The following is a 23,902-nucleotide window of genomic DNA, read 5'->3' on the forward strand; positions in this document are numbered from 1 at the left end:
TTTGTCTGAACAGATATCGTTTTTGTTGAGAGCTAACCATAGCAACAACTGTTGGCTCACCGTCAAGGATACATCGGACAGAATCGACAGAATTGTTTTCTTTTGTATTATTTTGATCTATTTGCTCTCTTTTTGGTTACCATGGTAATTCTGCCTACAGCAATTAACCACCTAGCAATTAGGAGAGAACATTTCAGCTTTAGCTCCGACGTTTTTTTGCTGTCAAACACTTGAGCCGAAGAGTGACTTGATGTTGCCTACATAAACACATGAAAATCAGCGCTGTTAGAGCAGGTGCACTACCACAAACATTGGCTGTGTCTCAAATTCATCAAGCACTTCTGCCATACTTTGCATCATCAGTTTGATTGGATTCCTGGAGCTCATCGGGTAAATTGACAGCGATTTTATGCAGTAGCTGTTGGGGCTTGTGCACCAGTGCTGGAGTCAGCCTACGCCCACCGAATTTATACCGCCCCCCTCTATCCTCCGGTGCATACTAGGACAGAGAACGCGAAGGAGAAGTGTACGTGAAGAGCTGCAATCGGAGGGAATATTCCGTTTTCGTTTACAGAAAGCCTCCGTATCTGGCTCGAACAACAAGATGGATGAAATGGAAGAGGAGTTAAAATGCCCGGTGTGCGGCTCGTTTTTCCGCGAACCGATCATCCTGCCGTGCTCGCATAATATCTGCCTGGCCTGCGCGAGAAACATCCTGGTGCAGACGCCCGAAGCCGAATCCCCGCAGAGCAGCCGCGCGTCAGGCTCCGGCGTCTCCGATTATGATTACTTAGAATTGGATAAGATGAGTCTGTACAGCGAGGCGGACAGCGGATACGGCTCTTACGGAGGGTTCGTGAGCGCACCGACCACCCCGTGCCAGAAGTCTCCCAACGGGGTGCGCGTTTTCCCCCCTACCGTTCCTCCTCTGCCCCAAGCGCAACACCACCTGCTGCCTCACACCGGCGTCCTGCCGCCGGTCCCCCGGAACTCCTGCCTCACCTGCCCGCAGTGCCACCGCAGCCTGACGCTGGATGACCGGGGGCTCCGGGGCTTCCCTAAGAACCGTGTGCTGGAGGGGGTTGTGGACCGGTACCAGCAGAGTAAAGCGGCTGCGCTCAGGTGTCAGCTGTGCGAGAAGAGCCCCCGCGAGGCGACGGTCATGTGCGAACAGTGTGACGTGTTCTACTGCGATCCGTGCCGCCTGCGGTGTCATCCGCCCCGGGGTCCGCTGGCCAAACACCGGCTCGTGCCTCCGGCGCAGGGCAGAATCAGCCGCCGCACGAGCCCCCGAAAAACCTCCACCTGCACCGAGCACGAGCTGGAGAACCTGAGTATGTACTGCGTCCAGTGTAAGACCCCCGTGTGTTACCAGTGTCTGGAGGACGGCAAACACTCCACACATGAGGTCAAAGCTCTGGGGGCCATGTGGAAGCTCCACAAGGTGGGGAACCTGATTGAGATTGTTGTTTACTATACACATTTTTTTTTTAATCACTGATTACTGAAAAAGCTTCTTAAAAACAGCCTGGTTTAAGCTGGTCTAACAGATGGACAACCTGGTCTGGATGTTTCACAGTCTGGCTAAATTGGTTTTAAGTTTGGTTTAACTTGTCAGCAAGTTGGTCTGCTATTCTCTTAAAAATAAAAGTTCCAAAAGAAGGAGTAATGCTATAGAAGAATTATTTTTGGTTTCCCAAAGAATCTTTGAGTGAACAGTTCTTTAAAGTTCTTTATTGTGTAAAGAGCATTGTAAATAATCTTTTCCCATTGTATAGAACCTTTTATTCCTTGCATGTTAAACCTTATTCAAGGAACCATCAATCCCAATAATGAACCTTTATTTTTAAGAATGTGCAGGCTGTCCAGCTCAAAAAAAATCATTTCAAAACCTCAAATCTCCTTTTTAAGTGGGCTGAGCACTCTGGTTTTGGTATAAAAGGTCTAGTGCAGTAAGACTTGTCAGTGTGTAGGGTGAGACACCGTCGGTCTAATTAAAACACAGCGCACGACACAACCAGCCATGATTCAGGGCAAATGAAAAACACTTGCGCACCAGCTCTTCAGCATAGATTTAACAGAAAGAAAAAAAAAACCCAAACATATTTCAAATCCAGGTATTCAAGACAAACCTTCTGATGGGAAATATGTGTTTGTGTGGGTTTTGTGGAATCTCTTAACCACAGTGCACACTCTGAGCTATTTTAAAGTGATGGAGGTTAAATGCTCCTGTGATGTTGTGTTATTTTCTAGATATCTGTTGATGGGAACTCAACCGTACATGATGCTCATGTTAACTGTGTGTGTCTAGATTCCTCAGGGAACATGTAAAACTGCAGTGGAAATGGCCTGTTGTTGTAGCAACATGATACAGAGAGGCAGTGAGCTAATTTACTGTGTCTGTGCAAAAGAAAGACTGTATCCAGGGGTGAGGTGAAGAATGAAGAAAAAGCCCCCCCCCCAATCCTAACATGCAAGTTTATGAGTTAATTTAGCAGTAAACACAGCAAGACCATTTTATTTGTTTAGAAACCATAAACATAAGCAATCAACAGGGAGGGAGATGGTGGATCTATTATTAAATATGCTGCATGATATGATAAGATGATTATGATTGTTATGGCTTATAAGTTATAAATGGTCAACGTTAAAATTCATTTTATACACTAAAAACGAAATGCTACAAGTAAATTAAGGCACTACGATGATAATATCAAAATGCATATTCATTTTGAGAGTTGCTGAAGATCATATTTAACAGTCATAATCATCGGGAAGAAGGAGGCGGGAACCGACTGCCGCGCACAAAAAAAATCAAGACACTAAATAAAACCCAGGCCTGGTCCTCTCTCGTCCTTCACTGTCATCGCTCCTGTTTTATATCCTTCCATCTCCTCCGTGGGACTCGAGACCGGTGGGTCGAGCAGGTGTTGCTCATTTCTCGATCACTCCACCGGCCTCGCCCCGTTCCCACGGCTCTTTGCCCCGCCCCACTCATCACACAGTATTATTAAATTATAGGTATTTTAAAGATTCAGTTTATGAGAGTGATGCTGTTCTTTTGAGCTTTATACTTATCAGTAAACAGTTCTTCTGCTTAACAACTTTGTATTAATATTTAATATTTTACAAAAGTATTTTGCAGTGAAACGGTTAACATTGATAATAATAAGAAATGTTTCTTGAGCACCTGTGCCCGTGTCATGCCCCTGGACTCATTAGGTTGTGATTTCTCTCCATGTGTTCCGTGTCCAATGGTTATTGTGTCATTATGTTCAGGTTTTGTTTTGTTTTTCATTTTTGTCAGTTTTTGTTTAACTTCATGTTTGATCCTTCAGTCTCCCTCCTCCTGCTGGAGCAGAGGAGCCTTTCCCTCAAGGATCACACACAACTATTTGTGGAAATTGCCAACGAAACCTACCACCCGGACTACTGCCTCTGCACTTTCTATAAGACCAGCCTAAATGATGAGTGCAGAGCATGGTTGTCCGGACATGGTCCTCGGGGGAATTTTCACGTGCCGGAGCCCGCTGCTGACAGAGAGCCAGAGCTGGCCACGACCGATAAGCCATCGCCGCATAGAGCGACAGAGTTGAGGATTGCCGTGGAGCCAGTGCCGCTGAAGACGTCAGTCAAGGGCTGCATCCGAAAACGTAGGCAGGTGACTTCCTGCCTCACTGCCGTATCAGGCAATGACTTTGCAGGCAGCGTTTTTGCACGAAGGCACCTCATGAAACTGATTTTGGACAAGCTTCTGAGGCAGGGTAATGGTTTAATGATCTACAGCAAAATATAGAGAGCTTTGGTGATAACTAGGTGAATATTTACTGCAATATTAATTTCTCACTAGAAATGACATAAAAACTGGAAAATGTTGATCAAAAACATACATTTACACACAAACTGACCACTGACAGCAACTTTTAGGCACCATCTTTGTTTTTTGGCTTAACTGTCACATAATGGAATGCACAGGATTGTGGGATATCAAAGGCAGCGAAGGAAACATCTATGTTGCCTTCAAAAATTGGCCAGATGAAGGCATCTCGGGAGACAGGAACTGAAGCTAACACTGAATTCGGATCTGCCTTGATGCAGCATTTGGAAGCATTTTTCAGTTTTCAGATAAAGTCAAGGTGTGTGTGCAGAGAGTGCCACGGGTGATGTGAGCGTGGAGAGGTGCTCCTTCCCCTGAACCACGGCTGAGGGTGAGCTGACTATGGAACGCCAATAGGGCCAAAATGAGGGGGATCTTAGTGACTGAGAATCTGATTTGGAGATCGAACTGCCCCCTCTTATCTCTCTGTTGTCTCCGCTGGTCCTATCCAGCCCTCCTCCATCCTTGGTTTCCTCGTCCAGCCCTAAGAGCGCTTACAATCCTCCAGTGCTAGCTCCTAGAATGTACCCTCCAGTGCCTGCTCCTAGACTGTGTCCTCCATTGCCCGCTCCTCGAAAAAGCCTGCCCTCCCACCCACTCCAGCCTTCTCCACTTCTGTTATCTGGCTGTCCCTCTGCTCGCCCTCAGCCCACCATCTGTGCGCTGGATTCACTGCGAGTCTGCCACTCTCCATCGGTGTTGTGGCTGGAGGATCCCTTGTCTCCGCCTCCAGCTTTTGAGTCCCAAACTCTAACTCGGCTCTTTGACACAGTGGCTCCACCATGGCTTCTAGCTCGCTCCTCTCCACCGTGCCCCATCAGTCCACCACCCCCACCGGGCTCCCTCATCCCTCCAGCTCCACCTTGGTCTGTCGTCGACCATCCGCCGCCCCGGGACTCCACTGCTCATGTGGATTATTAAAGACTTTGTATCATCATCTGCCTCGTTTATGTGCTTCTCTCTCGCACCACACCATGGCACCTCGGTTGTATAAAGTGCCTTAAGTGCAATTTTCACTTGGGAGCACCTTTAAGTTTCTCTTACACTTAAGGGTGTGCATAAAATATCCCTTAAATGTTACTTAAGGCTTTCTTTAAATGAAATGTCATAAACCCTTAGAATTTCTCTTAAATTTCCCCTATAAAGCCCCTTAACTGTCATTGTTCTAAAGATAACATAAGGTTTGGAAAATGTCACTTTAAGTGTTACACAAGTCTTCTACAAGACACGACTGGCCACTTTGTTAAATAGATTTTAATATACGCATTTATTCACATATAAACATTAATCAAATTACATACAGGTGCATCTCAATAAATAAGAATGCTGTGGAAAAGTTCATTTATTTCAGTAATTCAACTCAAATTGTGAAACTTGTGTATTAAATAAATTTAATGCACACAGACTGAAGTAGTTTAAGTCTTTGGTTCTTTTAATTGTGATGATTTCAGCTCACATTTAACAAAAAGTCACCAATTCTCTATCTCAACAAATTAGAATACTTCATAAGGCCAGTAAAAAAAAAAGAAGAAAAAAAACATTTTTTGTGAATTGTTGGCCTTCTGGAAAGTATGTTCATTTACTGTACATGAAATCAATACTTGGTAGGGGCTCCTTTTGCTTTAATTACTGCCTCAATTCGGTTTTGCATGGAGGTGATCAGTTTGTGGCACTGCTGAGGTGGCATGGAAGCCCAGGTTTCTTTGACAGTGGCCTTAAGCTCATCTGCATTTTTTGGTCTCTTGTTTCTAATTTTCTTCTTGACGGTTCAGGTTTGGTGAGTTCGCTGTTCAGTCAAGCACATCAACACCATGGTAATTTAACCAACTTTTGGTGCTTTTGGCAGTGTGGGCAGGTGCCAAATCCTGCTGGGAAATGAAATCAGCATCTTCAAAAAGCTGGTCAACAGAAGGAAGCATCTTGGTAAACGGGTGCAGTTACTTTGGTTTTTAAAAAAACACAATGGACTAATACCAGCAGATGACATTGCACCCCAAATCAACACAGACTGTGGTAACTTAACACTGGACTTCAAGCAACTTGGGCTATGAGCTTCTCCACCCTTCCTCCAGACTCTAGGACCTTGGTTTCCAAATGAAATACAAAACTTGCTCTCATCAGGAAAAAAGAGGAGTTTGGACCACTTTTCAACAGTCCAGTTCTTCTTCTCCTTTACCCAGGTAAGATGCCTCTGACGTTGTCTGCGGTTCAGGAGTGGTTTAACAAGAGGAATAGGACGACTGTAGCCAAATTCCTTGACACGTCTGTATGCCTTGACCCCAGCCTCAGTCCTTTCTTTGTGAAAATCACTCAAATTATTGAATCGATTTTGCTTGACAATCATCATAAGGCTGCCATTCTCTTGTTTTGGTTGTGCATCTTTTTCTTCCACGCTTTTTCCTTCCACTCAACTTTCTGTTAACATTCTTGGATACAGCACTCTGTAAACAGAAAGCTTTTTTTGGAATGAATGTTTGTGGCTTACCATCCTTGTGAAGGGTGTCAATGATTGTCTTCTGGACAACTACTGAAGGCTCAAGAAACCTTTGCAGGTGTTTTGAGGTGATTGAAACCTGAGCAGGTCTAAAAGCTGAAACTGTTGAAGCTGCACTTTACACTTTGGAAAGCTACAAGCTGGGATTGGTAATGCTGCACTGTAATCATAGTTATTTATTAATATTTTTCATTATATTTTATTATATGATATTAGTTTGAGACTGAGAGTATTTTATTTAGTGGAGAACTTTGCAGCAGTATTTTATTTCTTATTCTTTTTTTATTTTATATATATTTTATTAAAAAGTATTTTTAAAAAGTGTAAACAAATTGTTAAAAAAAAGTTTATAGTAATAAGCAACCTGCAGTTTAATGTTTGCATTTCTTTCCCTTACTGTACCGAAAATGAACCGAACCGTGACTTTAAAACCGAGGTACGTACCGAACCATGATTTTTGCGTACCGTTGAATTGGTAGGGTTTTGTTAAATGTGAGGCGAAATCATCACAATTAAAAGAACCAAAGACTTAAAATACTTCAGTCTATGTGCACTGAATTTATTTAATACATGAGTTTCACAATTTGAGTTAAATTACTGAAATAAATGAACTTTTCCATGACATTCTAATTTATTGAGATGCACCATACAGCACATAGCCTAATAAGCTCAAACAAACGTCACACTTGAGAACAAATTTATATTCTATAATATTTTAGTCCTGTTTTTTCCCTACATATTACCAGTGGCCTGTAGCATGAAGCCGGTTTCAGTTTTTACCAGGTAAATTCACATTTAGTTTGAACAAACACTGAGTTTTGGGGCTCAAGAGGGTGGGTTGGTTTTTTAGTGGGTTTCATCGCCATGGTAATTTACGCTACATGGCTACCCAGCTCCGAGGCAGGTTTTATTATAAGTTAGAGATTACAAACCCAAACTGGACCAATTAGCTGTAATCAAAGTGACATATATTTAATGCAATGAAGCCACTCCCCTGTATCACTCACTTCAAATTTTCAGTCAAAGAATTTTAGAGACAAAATTGGCTGACTTTTGCAGCTATTTATTTATTACATTTATATTATATTAATTGTAATTAATTATAATTCATATAATATATTCATATAATTATTAAATGAAGTGTCAATTAATTTTAAGCTTCATATTTAAATAAAAAAAGCACTTATTGATGTCAGGAAACTACATCATCGCATAGAGTTAAAGTGCTTTATGTATCCGAGCACAGATCTGCATGATTTCTGAAGGATAATGTGACACTGAAGATCGGAGTAATGGCTGCTGAAAATTCCACTTTGCCATCACATATAATTAAAACATATTAAAATATTCATTTTATTTTAAATGTGTACTAATATTTCACAATATTACTGTTTTTACTTGTTTTTTAATCAAATAAATGCAGCCTTTGTGAGCATATCAGACTCCTTTCAAAACATTACAGATCACAAACTTTTGAACAATCGTTTAATTCTAATTTTACAAATTAAATAAAATAATTTAAAATAGTACATTTCAGGCATTTGGTTGCTTTTTATTTGGCAGTTTGCCTTGACCTCTGATATATAGTACTAATATTTACCCCTCTGTCACCTTTGAATTAGGTGAGGAGACATTTTCATGTGCAGACAAATTATAAAAAGTTACTTGGCACTATGGGAAAACATTCCTATTCAATGTCCACCCACGCTTTTCAAGCACTGCTTTACTCCATGTGTTGAGCTGCGGCATTTTGTGTGTTCAGTTACACTACTCTCTATTCAGTGCTTCATGTCTGATGTTGTGGCTGCATAATATCAGTCTGAACTGGGACAGCAGCAGCAGCATCACACCAGACCCAAAAATGGCTTCCCCCTTTTAGCACCTGGGACACACACACACACACATAGATCAGATCTTGGATCAGTGTCCTCTACTGTGGTCCCATATGTAGCTGTTTCACTGAACACTGGCGAGCTGGCCTGAAATCAGAGGAAAAAGGCCTCTTTCCGCACTGCAGACACTTGCTCTTCATTCACTAAACAGATTGTAGTTTTGCTGTAGCCTCAGGGCACCATATGCTTCTCTTTTTCTCCATTTTTCCATCTATCTTTCCGTGCTACATACACAGACACTTACACAGCAAGCAGGAAATTGGGCCTGTGATGTGTTGATGCTTTGAAAGTCTTTTTACTTGATGGGAGTATGGTACTGCTTTTTGCATCATTGCCAAATATTCCAATTGTAATATTTTTATTGGTAAAACAGTGGTCCACAGATATGGCCAATGCAGTATTTAGAGTCCTGGATGTCAGTTATAATGTTGCCATACACAGAATATATATATATATATATATTTTTTTTTAATTTGCATGATTATTTTCCAGACTTAACTGATTTTACTAACTGCTCACCAAATTATAAAAAGAAATTGTTGGATTTCCATTGAAAAGGCTATCGTTTGGTTTTGAAACTGGTTTATACATTGCTAAAGATTTACACTAAAGTTCAAATGCAATAGAATTATCTTTCCATGTAGATTTTCCAGTGCAAAGATTAATGCAAGAAAATTCTCAAAGTGTGCAATCTTTCTGCCGCTATAGTGCACCAAATGGAATTGCATTTTTTTTTTTTCAAACATGTTTTCTAAATATTTCTGTTGCCCCTGTTGCTGACCACTTCTTTCATTGCATGACCAAACTGTGTGTAGTGTGTAATGCAGTGATATGCTGGACCCTATTATGTGTAATTCTAGTGTGTAACAATGAATACGTGATATGAGACTCTTTTTAGGGTAAGAAAATTATTGTGATAAATCTTTACAATTATTTGCAAGTTGCAAGACCACGGGGGAGTGCGGAAAATATCCAATAGATCACAGTAAAATAACACAATTATTTTGCATGTTTTCAGAAATATTATTTTTAAATTTACAAATGAGGCATTACCTAATTAAATATGGACTTATTTACATACATTTTTCAAAACAGAAATGAGCAGTGGATAAATTATTTCATTTTGTTGACATGTTTTGTTAAAGGTTTTTAATTTTTTACATATTTTTAGACCTAATCTACCAAATATGAATCATATGATCTACCAAATATGAAGAACCCCACTGAATTAGAATTTGGTGTATGTAAGTTTTACTGAAATTGAGATTTCTGACTTTACAGAAGGCAAAACTTATTTTGAGAAAATGGCCTTTTAAAGATATGCATTTTTTAAATCTACAAATATAATGCAAATAGTATAGTAAAATAAAGTCTTAAATGTGTGTTTTGGATGTTTTCTTTCTGAAATAAGACATATGGAAACACAACAGCCCAACATCTCAATATTGACCAATGCAAGAAAAAAAAAAACCAAGGGTTCTTCTGCCTGTGGTGTCTTTAATTGTTTAACTAATGGGCCCTTATTACAGAGCCAACTGAACTCCAGAATCCTGTCTTATCCGTTTACTAACAATGGTGCTTTCAGCTCTCAATTAGGACACGTTTAAGATAGGATAATCCGGGTAAAACTTTAGTATGTCTAGTATGTTAGTATGTATTGCTTTAATGTGCAGTGCTATAATGTGCTGGCCTTTAGTGTGTGAGGCTGTATATTTCTATTTTATATTATACGTTCTGGAGCATAATCTGTAGTGTATATAGCTTGTGATGTAGTATGTAGGCCATAGAATCAAATTTGGAGCACTGTGTTTCCTTCCTTGTTCTCTAATTTTTGTTCCTCGTTTGAGAACAGACCACAAGTGAAAGTGGAGGTCTCTTGGCAGATGGTTGTCATAGCAATGTGAGAACATTTATAATGGGATATTTTCCCCACTCTCAAGCCTTCCACTGTGCCTGACGCACACACATACTGTACACATGTTCACTCCTCTTTCTGTTCTCTCACCCACTCTTTAAATGACAGATTTAATGACTAACCTCTCACTAATTATGTCACTTCCTCGCTCAACTTTCTAGCATAAAAACATTTCATGTACATCACTGATTCTCTGTTGCAGCAAGTGTTGAGATTACAGAAAAAAATATATTATAGTAAAGATTAAAAAAAATATTAAATTGAATTTTAATAAAATATTGGATATCTTTATGGTCTCAAATCTAATAAAGTGCCATTTATAAATAAAATGCTAAAAAAATATAAAGATTTACATAGTATATAGTACTGTTCAAATGTTTGGGGAGAGTAAGATTTTTATTTTTTAAAGAATTACTTGTTTTATTCAGCTAGAGTGCATTCAGTTGATCAAAAGTAGCAGTAAATACATTTGCATTGTTACAAAAAAGTCAAATAAACGTCAAAAGTAAAAAAAAAAAAAATGCTATGCTATTAAACTTTAAATTCATCAATAAAATCCTGAAAAAGTATTATGGTTTCCATAAAAATATTAAGTGGAATTCTTGTTTTTAACATTGAAAATAATAAAAAATGTTTTTGAGAACGAAAACATTATATCAGAATTATTTCTCAAGAATCATGTGATTTTTTTTAACACTGAATAACTGAGCGATGGCTGCTGAAAATTCTGATTTGTCATCACAGCAATATATTGCACTTTAAAATATACTTAATTGTAATTTTTTAAAATTCGTAAAATTCAATTGCTCTTTATATATAGTTATCTTCTCTCCTTTTGTGTTTATGTTTCCAGGGACAGCTCTCTCAAGCACTGAATGTTCTGTCTGATCGGGCCACAGAGGCCAAAGAGTTCCTGGTGCAGCTCAGAAATATGGTACAACACATACAGGTACAACAATGACTTATGCACTCATAAACACACCTGTGCGGTACTATATCAACTCTAATGATCTGATTCTTTCCTCACCTTGTGTTTCAGGAGAATGGAGTTGAATTCGAGGCATGTTTGGTCGCCCAGTGTGATGCTCTGATTGAAGCTCTCAACCGCAGGAAAGCCCAGCTTCTCAGCAGAGTAACCAAAGAACATGAACATAAACTCTCAGTAAGCATAGCCCCACAAAACATCCCCAAACCAGTGGAAGTTAATCTCTAAGATAACTACAGTATGCCATTTGTTTTATATAGATGTGACATGAATTATAAACTTTAAATAAATCAGTGGAAAAATGGAAAAGAAAGTGGTTGGATGGTTGGAAAATTGGATCTGGTGCTAATTACCCAAATCAAATTCAATTTGATTTCTTAATTTGAGGTTTAGCAACTGCCAACTTAAGGCTTTTTAATATGTGTTAATAAAAGGGATGAATGCAGTTGCATTTTTCAGTAGCTTTATAGGTATAGAACTATAGTAAAATACATTGAAAGGACATAAAGTCCACCCGTAAATGTTATTTCATATCTGTAAGCCTTAGTAGCACAAAATAAGATATTTTTAATAATGTTTGTAAGTAAACCATTTTGGTTCTCATTGACTTCCATTGTATGGACAAAAATGATTCAATAGGAATACAAATGTTTTGTTATCAAAATTCTTTGAAATATCTTCATTTGTGTTCCACAGAAGAAACAAAGGCTTAGAGGTAGGCTATGGAATAACATGATTTTAAATGATGACACAATTGAGTTTAGTGTTTAGTTTATTAACAAATATCCAGGGAAATCTCCACACATTTCTGTATTAGGGAAACAGATAACCGGGCACTGAGGATATTTTTTATTTCCCCATTAAAAATTCATTAAATCTCTTTTCTGCCAGAGTTGGATTCAGGATAGTTTCATGCTTCAGGCAGCAGGGCTAATCAGCAGCCATTGTTGGTGTGTCAAAACAGCCTGTTTCAGCCCAAGCTTCTATGCCATATGAAAAGGTTTTCTATCACAGCTTAATGGTTTAAAATCTGAGCTATTAACACAGAAATATTAGGTTTAACCTCGAGTCATTGTGTCCTTGAATAAGACTCTGAATCCCAGGCTGATCCAGAGAGACTGCATCTTAATGTGCTGCAATTCTCTTTAGTTGAAATGCAGCTGTAAAATGGCAAGTAACCAAATGTAAAATCACTGTGCTTTTAAACGGTCTCAAGAATTATAATCACTTATAAGTCTAATCACTTATAATGCACAAACATGACCCTGATTTTATCTTCCAGTGGCTAGTTGTTAAATTACGTGTCCGTATTGAAATGTAAAAGTTGAGTTGTATATTTGAGGTGCTTTTATTGCTTAGCATTTCTTTTAAGTTTTCTATAATATTTACCCCCCCCCCCCCACCCCTTTTTTGCAAATTAAATGACAAAATGAATTTCTCACCATTGGATCCTTTGCAGTGAATGGGTGCCGTCAAAATGAGAGTCCAAACAGCTGATAAAAACATCACAATAATCCACAAGCAATCAACAAAACTCCAGTCTATATGTTACCACTGTGTGTTTGTAAGAAACAAATCCATTGTTAAGGCATTTTAAATTTAAACTGTTGCTTTTGGCCAAAATATATAATCTGCATACTATAATGATTCTTCCTCCATTATAGTTTTAAGTTCAATTTAAGTGTTTTCTACTTTACACAGTAAGTCAGTTAGTGGTACTATTACTTTTGGCATATATAAATGTTCCTTACAATCAAAGATGACACATATATTTGTCTGTGAGTTATGAAGGGAAATAGACTGTTAAAATTGTCCTGGTCTGCCCCGCTGTTAGTAGTATGTGAGATATATTTATTTATTTATTGCTGGCATCTTATATCGGCCTATTCTGCCTTCTTGTCTCCATGGTGCCACAGGCCTGTTCCCATGGCTACAAAGATGTTGGGGTTCTGGTTTTGGCCAGAGGCTCTGTGAGATGAGACTGCATTTCTTTAAGATTTGAATGGTTCTCATCTCATGTGAAGCGTTCCATGTTTGAATCCTTCGGTGTGGTAAGATGCTCTCTGAGACAGAGAGTCTACAGCTTCGGAGGACATGTGTATGTGTGTATTAGTGTGTACTTGATGTGCGTCATGCAAAAGAGATGTAGCCGCTAGGTTTAAATAGAAGTTGGAGAGGCACGCACTGACACATACATTCATCCATTGAAATATGCAGTCATGAAGTGCGAATGGATTTTAAAATGTTTTTTTTTGTAAAAGGTCAGTGATTTGTGTTTGCTGCTCAGAGAGGATGCAGACTATTGGTCCTGCTGTTTCCTAGCAACCCAGCCACAGCACAGTTATCGTGAATTCATTCTCTCTCTCTTTCTTTCTGCCTCTTTATCTCCTTTTGTCTCAGGTGGTTCGTGATCAGATATCCCACTGCACGGTGAAGTTGAGACAGACCACAGGATTAATGGAATACTGTCTGGAAGTTATCAAAGAAAACGACCCCAGTGGCTTCCTGCAGGTCCTTGACCCTTTTAATATCACACTGATGAACCTCATCTGCTAACATGGGCTGGGAAGTTAGGATGTTTAAACACTAGAAAAAAAGACCAATCCTTTAATGGATGGAAATGCATGAGATCCATTTTAAGGGCGTACCAAGATCTAAATCAGTTCAAATTGGATTTCTAAAGACTGCACTGCTTCTCTGAATTTCTCATCAATCAGTGGGGTCTTTCTTTATAGTGTTTTTCTCAAGCTTTACTCTGCTCTAAATATTACATTGGTTAGGTATTTGGAGTGAAACATATCTATTGGGACCATATTTATTTATTGGTTTATTGATTGATTGATTTATTTAAGTATTGGCCAGTTTGTGCATGCTCTTTTTTATCAGTTTTTATTTTATTTGTATTACCATTTGGATAGGTAATTTTTTTAAAATACTAATAATTAAAAAATGTCGAAAAACTATAATTTTGTGATGAAGAACTTAACTTGTAACATTTTAAAAGCATTTTTTAAATTATACAAAATAGTGTTTTAGTGTATTAAAATCATGTATTATTTTATTTTATAAATGACAAAATTATTATTAAAATAATAGTCATCAGCCATTATTTCATACTCTAGTTTTAAAAATTTAATGAAAAAATTATTATTAAAATATTACATTTTTATTTATACAAAATTGTGTTTTTTATTTGAGAAATAAACAATTTGAAAAATAATGAAATAATAGTAAAAAAATATATATTATAAAATTATTATTTAAAATATAGTCATCAGCCATTTCATATTCCACAGTTATAAAAAATTATATTATAAAATTATTATTATTTTATACTTTATAGTTATAAAAAAAATAGCCATTATTTCATACTATATAGTTTGGTGATGTCTACATTCACTTGCATATTTAAAAAATATCTTGGTTTTAATTTATAGTGTGTCATTTGAATTTATTTATACAAAAATAAAGTAGTAGTAGTTTTATATTTGTTACATATTATAATAATACATATATATATATATATTTAAAAGCAGCCTTTTTCATGTATGAAGCATAAGATGAAAATATTAGTCGGGGCCAGAATTTTAATATCTATGCTAAATGTTATTATATTGCTCTTTGTGAGTCTTGTGCAAAACTGGTTGTAAGCCAGTGTGACATCATTAGTCTGTTGAGGACCATAGTGAAGACTTATATATACATTTCACTAAAATTAAATAAAACTAGTACCAGATTTACAAATGTAAAACTGCCTAGAAATTACTTATAACTGAGTGGAAAGGGCATGGAAAAGTCATGGAAATGTATTTGTTAAAAGTGTGTGATCCTATAAAACTTTTCCTCAAATACAAGCACGCTTAATGACACTTTGCCTTCCAAAACTTTCCGATCAAAAAGAGTTTCTTGCTCCAAGGATTCTTATTATATTAACAGAAGGTCATACATTTACATAATGGGAACACTTCATTAATTTGACTTAATGCCATGTAATATATTCGGAATCACAGTCTGTGTGTGTGTGTGTGTAGATCTCAGATGCTCTGATAAGACGGGTCCATATGACGGAGAATCAGTGGGGGAAGGGCTCTCTGAGCCCTCGCATGAGCAGTGACTTTGACCTGACGCTGGACAGCGGACCCCTGCTGCAGACCATACACCAGTTAGACTTCGTCCAGATGAAGGGTGAGTCTGTGTGATAGGGTGTTTCATTTTTGCATGGCTTTCCTTAATGACACAGTAAGACAGAACACTGGACCCAAAATAACCCTGTCCGTCTTTGTTTGTGGCTTTGTGTGTGTGTTTAGTTCCAGCTGCTCCTATTCTTCAGTTAGAAGAGTGCTGTACTCAAACCAACAGTGCAACTCTGTCGTGGAAACAGCCGCCTCTCTCCACCATCGCTGTAGAAGGCTACATTTTAGAACTGGATGATGGGAATGGAGGCCAGTTCAGAGTGAGTGTAACGTACAGTCACTGAACCCTTTTATGCTGTTGTATTCTCAAGATTGGATAAAGTATATGCATTACAGATTAATCCTTTTTAAAGTTTGAAAAGCATGAAAAGCCTATTATGCTCACCTAGACTCCATTTATTTAATCAAGAAAAAAAAACAGTAAAAATGGGAAATATTTTTACAATTTAAAATAACTGTTTTCTGTTTGAGTATATTTGAAAATAAAATGTAATCCTGTGATGCAAAGCTGAATTTTCAGCAGCCATTACTCCAGTCACATGAACCTTCAGAAATCATTTTAATATGCTTACTTGGTTCTCAAATAAATGCAGCCTTGGTCAGCATTACAGTCTTTTTTCAAAAATATGAATCTCAATTAAAAAAACTTATTTACTTTGCTACTTAAAAGCATCTTACAGCCATTCTAAAGAGGTTATATTGCAATTATAATTATTAGATTCTTTTTGATCTGATTGTCCTGATATCAGAAAGTTTCGGAGTGGGCATGTTGCTTCTGGATACACATCAAAAACTTTTCTGAGATGAGTGTGAAAAAAAGTGTGGGCCTAGAAAGCTTTATATTTCATAAATTGGAGCTAAATTGAACAGCCAGCATTTCAACTCCACACATTCACTTTCAGTATGGAACTAAAGCTGCACAAAATCATGTGTGGAAATACATGGCACTGATTAAATTTGTGATAAAAGTATTGCATATTACACCAGTACAAATATTGTAACTTCATCCCAGCACCAAGCCAAACTGCAATAATAATGACGCATTATTTCGAGCAAATGGAATCCTACAGAGACCATACATTTTTAATGTTTTGGTCTAGTATTATTTTTCTTTCTTGAGACAGACCACACTGCATGATGATTCTGCTCAGCTGACTCGATCTGTCAAAGAGAAAGAGGTTTTGCTCTAAAGGAAAAAACATTTGAGTAAACATTGTTCATGCGTATACACATGGACGTACACACTCATCCAGATGTCAGTGTGCATTGTATTAATAAATTGATATTGTTGAGCATGCATGTGTCATTTGGCTGTGAGCAGTCAGAATGAGTGACGTTCAATGAGTGAGTTACGTGGGACATGCATGTATTTCCATTAGATAGTTAGTCAAGTCCACAAACATGGTGTCTCATCTCAGATTTTTGAGTCTAAAAATGATTCATGCCTTTCACTGCAGAAGTCTATTTATATGTTAGTGGACCACTGCACCCACAAACACACACTTATAGGATCACGCATGCATGCACACACACACAACTACTGTGACTCATTGTTCACACTTGTGATTTAATCTCATGTGATTTTACATACACTAGCATATAAAGTTTTTAAAAGAGGTTTCTTATCCTCATCAAGGCTGCATTTATTTGATTGAAAATGCAGAAAAAACTGTAATATTGTGAAATTATTGCCATCTAAAAGAACTCTTTTTCTATTTAAATATATTTAAAAATATTCCAGTTTTTCCTGTGATGGCAAAGTTGAATTTTCAGCAGCCATAACTCCAGACTTCATGATTCTTCAGAAATAATTCTAACATACTGATTTGCTGCTCATTAAATATTTATTATTATCAATGTTATGGTGTTTAATATTCGTTATGCACTTTTTTCAGGTTTCTTTCATGGATAGGGAGTTCAAAAGAACAGCATGTACTGTTTTTGAAACAGAGCTTTTGTAACAAAATACAGTAAAATCTAAACTATGACTTTTGATCATTTAAATGCATCCTTGCTAAATAAACATTACCGAGTAATATTGAGTAATGATTTGATTTGAGTGTTCTGATCACTAAATGTATCACCGGACATTAATCGAAGACACTTATACAATATATAGCCACACAAAAACACTCACATGCACACATTACCATTTAAATACTCTCTCTCAGACACACACATTGTAACCTACACATTGACACACACACTAAACTATCCTCTAAACAGGCCAAGCACTTATTTTAGAAAGCCAGGTTCATGTGTTCTCATATTTGCTCCATTTTCAGGGTTGATTTTTAGCAACAGTATCACTTTGTGTTTTTCCCAAGATATTAATCAGCATATAGAACATTTGCATTCTATGCAAAGGGTGTCTACTACATACTGCGGAAATAGAGTACACATAATATACTACATACTACTATTTCTGCATACAATTTGTCCACATTTTGATATAAGTAAGTTCATTGTAAAAAAATAGTGTGAATTTGATGTAGTATGCTACTTTTACTACAGTTATAGTAAGAGTAGTATGGTAGTACGCTATTCTGATTCTAGCCATAGACTTATTTGTTTGTCATTAATGCCGCTAACAACAGAGTACTGTGTGTTGGGTACTACAGGATATCCCACAATGCAATGTACTCAATCTGGCCATCCATTTCAAGTGTGATCAATAAACCCAAAGTAATATTAAAGGCGTTTTTAACATCTTTTTCATTCAATATTTTAGAATGCCAAATGTTAACCAAATTTGAGCACAAAACGTATACTGTTACATGTCTTCTGTTTAAAATGTAGTATGCAGTATATAATGTGCAGTATACAGTAAGCAGTACCCTAAGTATCCATTACAAACATAGGTTGTTAACCATGTGTGCATACTAACTGAAGTGTGTATTCTGCAGGAAGTATACGTTGGTACAGAGATGATCTGCACTGTGGATGGTCTGCGTTTCAACAGCACTTATAAATCTCGTGTTAAAGCGTTTAACTCCAGTGGAGTCGGCCAGTACAGCAAAACGCTTGTCATGCAGACATCAGAGAGTAAGCAATGTTATCTCACTGTTGCACACACACACACACACACACAAACACACACACTTACTATTGAATGCTGTCACTCTTAATGCACAGGGAAGCTTGAGCATGTCAATAAAGTGTGCAGTTACCACAAATAGGATATACTTTGGTGTCTTGTTTAGGAATTAGAGGCATACATTTTAGTTGTTAGGCCATAAAATACATTTGATAAACTACTTTCTAACATAAAATTTTATTAGTAGCTATTTTTGCATGTATGTATCACTCAATGTTAAACATTGTCCAAAACTCATTAACTTTATGTTTTTAGATTTTATACAAGTTTTCCTCCTTGAATTTAATCCCCATATTCTCCTGTATCATACTATATGAGCCACAAAAGCATGATGTATCAAATATGATAATTAACAAAAAAACATATTTTTTTTTACATTTACATTATATTATCATATTTGATTTTTATTGTATTCCTCCAATTTTTCTAACTAATTTATCATATGCTGGACTTTTTCAGTTTAAGATAAATTATACACATTGTTGCAAAATCCTCGTTTAAAATAAATAGAAAATCAATCAGGTCTTCTAATATTTAATTTGAACTACTGAAATTTGAGCATTTACCATGGATCATTTAATATATATATATATATATATATATATATATATATATATAAGAATTTCATGCTCTTTTTCGTGCCCTATTCATGAAAAGTGGCATTGACGTCACAGTGAAAGTCTGCTGTGTGGAGGTCTTTATGAACACCATTGTATGTCTAATCGTATGTTACTGATATAAATGAATATCATTGTGTTAACTGTACTAACGCTCTAGTAGTTTATCACTTGTAAGCGCTGAATAAGTCCAGCTTCCCTGATCTGCTGCTTTCCTTCCTGCTTTTTTCCTCTCCTTCCACCCCTCTACATTTTCTATCCTCTTCATTTTTTGCCCTTTTCCACGTTTCTTTATCTCTCCAACCTTCTCTCGCTCTTTTCCCCTCTTTCTCTTGATTTCAGTGAGTCTGCCTTCATTTGGTAGTAAAACTCTGGCAGCAGGTATGAATGCCTGAACATCATCTTTTTAACCTCATATACCCTTTCTTGTCTGCTTTTATATGTTTGTTTGTGTGTGTGTGTGTGTGTGTGTGTGTGTGTGTGTGTGTGTGTGAGTGAGAGTGAGTGTGTGTTTGCAAGGTTGATTTTCAGTGTCTGAAATCTGGACTTTTATTCTTACTGTAAATCAAAGCTCAACCAGCCTTGACCGTATGTGTGTGTTGTTTCTGCAGTTGCCTGGTTCACCTTTGACCCTGCTACGGCCCACCCTGACATCATCTTGTCAAACGACAACCTCACGGTGACGTGTAACAGTTACGATGACCGTGTCATAATGGGCAACACAGGCTTCTCTCGTGGCGTGCACTACTGGGAGATGACCATCGATCGCTATGACAACCACCCTGACCCTGCGTTTGGAATCGCCCGTGCTGATGTCATGAAGGACGTGATGCTGGGGAAGGATGATAAAGCCTGGGCCATGTATGTGGACAACAACCGCTCCTGGTTCATGCATAACAACTCACACACCAACCGGTATGAATACATTTGTCTAAGTGTGCATGTGTGTTTTGCAACTTCTCCATTAAATGATTATCATGAGAATCTTAAACAATTACATTTCTATACATAATGTGATTACTTTTTCAAAAGCACTGCCAATTAAAGACCATGTTGCTCACGGTTTTTTAGCTAAATCTACCAGCTCATGCACTGAAAAACAATTGGTGTAGAAACAATTTTCACTCTGAAATTGCTAATAAATTTCACAGTTACACAGTTAAAAAGAAACAACAAGTAAAACTCTGAATTAAATGTGAAATTTTGAAGTAGAAAAACTGTAGTAGTTTTTAATAATATATCATGCTCCAATAATCTTTTGTTTTGTTTATAGCCTCAAAAAATGTACACGGTAGATATCAATAACTTTTTTTTTAAATGCATAATTATATTATATTATATTATATTATATTATATTATATTATATTATATTATATTATATTATATTATATTATATTATATTATATTATATTATAAAACATTGGCAATGTTGTGACAAGATGCCAACATAGAAGAATCCAGCAAACATGATTTTCTGTCAAAACAGATAATACACCCACTGACATTTCAAAAGTAAAGCATTTCTCTGGAGATTGCAAATACAATGCTATTGTTACAGTTTCATAAATCACACCATCAGCTGGCAATATAGAAATAACACCCTCACCCACACAGTCACAGTGAACAATATGCTTTATTGTTTTCATTCTTTTTGTCTTTCATGCTCTCCCACCTTCAATGTCTTCTTTACCTGTGCAAAGATTGTGTTGTAAAATCTGCTATTGGATCTGAACATTATTTCTAAGCCACCATAGGTGTGGATAAATGCTCATAAAATATCCCTACTATCGGAGGAATATCACTGCAATAGGTGTCCAGAGAAATCACAATCACATTAATCACTTACCCCCATGTCGTTCCAAACCCATAAAAGCTTTGTTCGTCTTTGGAACACAATTTAAGATATTTAGGATGAAAACCAGGAGGCTTGTGACTGTCCCATAGACTGCCTAGGAAAATACACTGTCAAGGTCCAGAAAAGTATGAAAGACGTCGTCAGAATAGTCCATCTGCCATCAGTGGTTCAACTGTAACATTATGAAGAGACGAGGAATACTTTTTGTTCGCGAAGAAAACAAAAATAACAAATTTATTTAACAATTCGTCTGTTCTGTATCTCTCTGCATCACCATAGCACCATTTTGCGACATTCTACGCCATTCTACGCCACAAAGATACGCTGTTTTCTTTCAAATCAAAGCATAATTGTCCTTGTCAGATCCTTGTGGCGCGGCTGACTAGTGTACACAGTTTGAGTTTAGCAGGTGTTTTCCAAAATGGCGCTACGGTGATGTGGGGAGAGACAGAGGAGACAACGTTATTTTAGTTTTCTTCTCGAACAAAAAGTATTGTCACTTCATAATGTTACAGTTGAACCACTGGTGGCAGATGGACTATTCTGATGCTTTTCATACTTTTCGGGACCTTGACAGTGTATTTTACTTGGCAGTCTATGGGACAGTCACAAGCCTCCTGGTTTTCATCTAAAATATCTTAAAGTGTGTTCCCAAGATGAACAACGCTTTTAAAGGGTTAGGAAAGAAATGGGGGTAAGTGATGACAACATTTTCATTTTGGGGTGAAGTATCCCTTTAATGTGCATGTTCACATTAGCTGACATATGGTTGGCTTTTTTTTGGGGGGGGGGGGGGGGGCAGTGTTCTAGACAGAACAGCCACATATGGTAAAGTTCATTTGTGGCAGAAATTAGCAGACTACAAAAATGTGATGCATTACTGCCACCTGCTGCAGAGGAAAGCTGAAGGCCACCAGCAGGCTAACAGGCTATATAATATATTTAAAGGAAATGCTCACACAACACACAGTGTTAAATGAAAAATTATAGTTTTATATTTTATATGAGTTTATTGAGTCAAACATGAGCATCTATTATAGGTCTTGCACTTTATTTGGTCAGTGCATCATCTTTCATTTATTGTCTCTTTCTTTTCTCCTTCTCTCAGTACGGATGGAGGAATAAGTAAAGGAGCGACTGTGGGTGTGCTGCTGGATTTCTCTCGTGGGATTCTGTTATTTTTGATAAATGATGAGCAACAGGGGCCCGTTGCATTCAACACACTGGAGGGCATGTACTACCCGGCCATCAGCCTCAACCGCAATGTTCAGGTAACATTCATTTCATGAATTCACACCAAGCATTTTACTACACATCAGCAGTTTAAAGAGAGTAACCGGACAAAAAATTCTTAAAACATTATACTTTAATGAAAATGAGATCTGTGTGGACTGTGTGATGATGCAACACACTTCGGTTTTTTCTGTTTATTTAAAAAAAGATAGTATACGAATATAGTTTTTTATGAGTGATCATCTTTGTGTGTGTCTTCTCATAGGTGACTCTTCATTCTGGGCTGCCTGTTCCTGATTTTTATACACCTGGGGAATCTGAAGCTGCAGGCTCAGTCTGCTGAAGAGTCATTACACACTTATATACATATGCACACACACGCACAGACAAGTGCGCATGGATCCAGCTGTGAGTACTTGGCGGGGGAATTGCTACTGACAGTCATTAATATGTTTTAACAAGGTCTGAGTTCTGAAATGTAAAAGGACCTGATATATGTAAGGGTTAGGGTTAACTCAACCCTAACTTAACCCTAACCTTAACTCTGACCCTGATGTATTTGAGGTAAATGGATATTGAAATTCTTGAATCATTTTCTTCTCCATTTCTTACACTTTTTCTAGATATGATTATTATTATTATTGATGTTGTCATTGTTTTTATGGAAAAGGTGCTCATGGATGTGAACTCCTAAATGACTGGATATTAACAGATGTCTGTCTGTTGTTTCATGATACAATCCTCTGTGTGAAGTTAAGCTTAGACATAAGTTACTGATGTGTTTGACCTTAGAGGACGCATTTTACATTACATAGAAATGTTCTGTTGCATATACAGTAAAGGTGATTTTAACTGCAAATGGAGACAAAAACTCGAGTGAAATATCTAATATTACAACCTCTTCATGCATATTATGCCTTAGTTGATGTTATATATCCTAAACCCTTCCCTGAAACTCAAACCCGTTATTTCCATCCTTTCGCATTCACAGCGGATGAGCAAACATACAATTGGGATGTATTAGACGATGCAAGAATGAGCTGAATGTGTGTCAGTGAGGAGGTAATGGCTTTCTGTTTGTTGAACAGAATAGAAAACACTAATTGGGACAAATACATGCACACATACACACACACACACAGGCATTTTCACAGCCTTGCGTAATGTTTTTATGGAGAGATGAGAATGAATAAGTCTTTGTTTCTCTCTCTCTCTGTTTTATTTCTCCTTTGCTGCCTCAATTCTGCACAAGCTTAACGCAAATGCTAAACAAATAACTGGTGCTGCTTATATTCAATGTGAGAAAATATTACAATATTAAAGAGTAGAGCTGCAAATCCAAAAGAGAGAACTTTAAACAAGACAACATACATTGTACTTGAAGCATTGGCTATTAGTTTATCATAAAGGATGTAGTTTTGCATTAAGAAAAGTATTTAAAATCCCACTGGTGGGGTTAAAATATAGGGCAGGAGATGTACTTTATCTGTTTGTTAAGCAGATGATTTATGCTCAGCAAACAACTGAATGTTTGGGTGCAGTGAGGGACAGTTTCACCCATTGTAAATTGTATTTTTTCATAAATGAATCCCAATATAAGAAATGTATTATTATTATTATAACTATTGTGTCTGAATTGTTGTCATCTGTAAAGTTCTATGCTCAATAAACTGGATAAGATGCAATAAAAAAAAAATGTCTTCTGTCATTTCCCTTCCAAAATAGTTTGTGCAAATTTGCAATG

The 23,902-nt window shown here is 37.2% G+C and overlaps 1 protein-coding gene across 3 annotated transcripts; it reads left to right on the plus strand.

The window, feature by feature from the left end:
- The first annotated feature begins 470 nt into the window (after positions 1 to 470).
- trim9 (tripartite motif containing 9) lies at positions 471 to 23,854 on the plus strand. Of its 3 annotated transcripts, XM_052571844.1 has the most exons (11): positions 475 to 1,444; positions 11,032 to 11,127; positions 11,218 to 11,340; positions 13,564 to 13,674; positions 15,195 to 15,348; positions 15,471 to 15,616; positions 18,263 to 18,401; positions 19,413 to 19,451; positions 19,682 to 19,985; positions 22,034 to 22,196; positions 22,424 to 23,854. In XM_052571844.1, the coding sequence occupies exons 1-11, from the start codon at positions 605 to 607 to the stop codon at positions 22,499 to 22,501; spliced, it is 2,193 nt and encodes a 730-aa protein (XP_052427804.1). In that variant the 5' UTR covers positions 475 to 604; the 3' UTR covers positions 22,502 to 23,854. The 3 variants fall into 3 exon arrangements, with proteins under 3 accessions (XP_052427806.1, XP_052427804.1, XP_052427805.1); XM_052571846.1 differs by lacking the exon at positions 19,413 to 19,451 and having other exon boundaries at positions 471 to 1,444; positions 19,682 to 19,931; XM_052571845.1 differs by lacking the exon at positions 19,413 to 19,451 and having other exon boundaries at positions 483 to 1,444.
- The last annotated feature ends 48 nt before the right edge of the window (positions 23,855 to 23,902 follow it).

This window comes from Carassius gibelio, chromosome B13 (genome assembly GCF_023724105.1).
Source record: "Carassius gibelio isolate Cgi1373 ecotype wild population from Czech Republic chromosome B13, carGib1.2-hapl.c, whole genome shotgun sequence".
NCBI classification, from domain to species: domain Eukaryota; kingdom Metazoa; phylum Chordata; class Actinopteri; order Cypriniformes; family Cyprinidae; genus Carassius; species Carassius gibelio.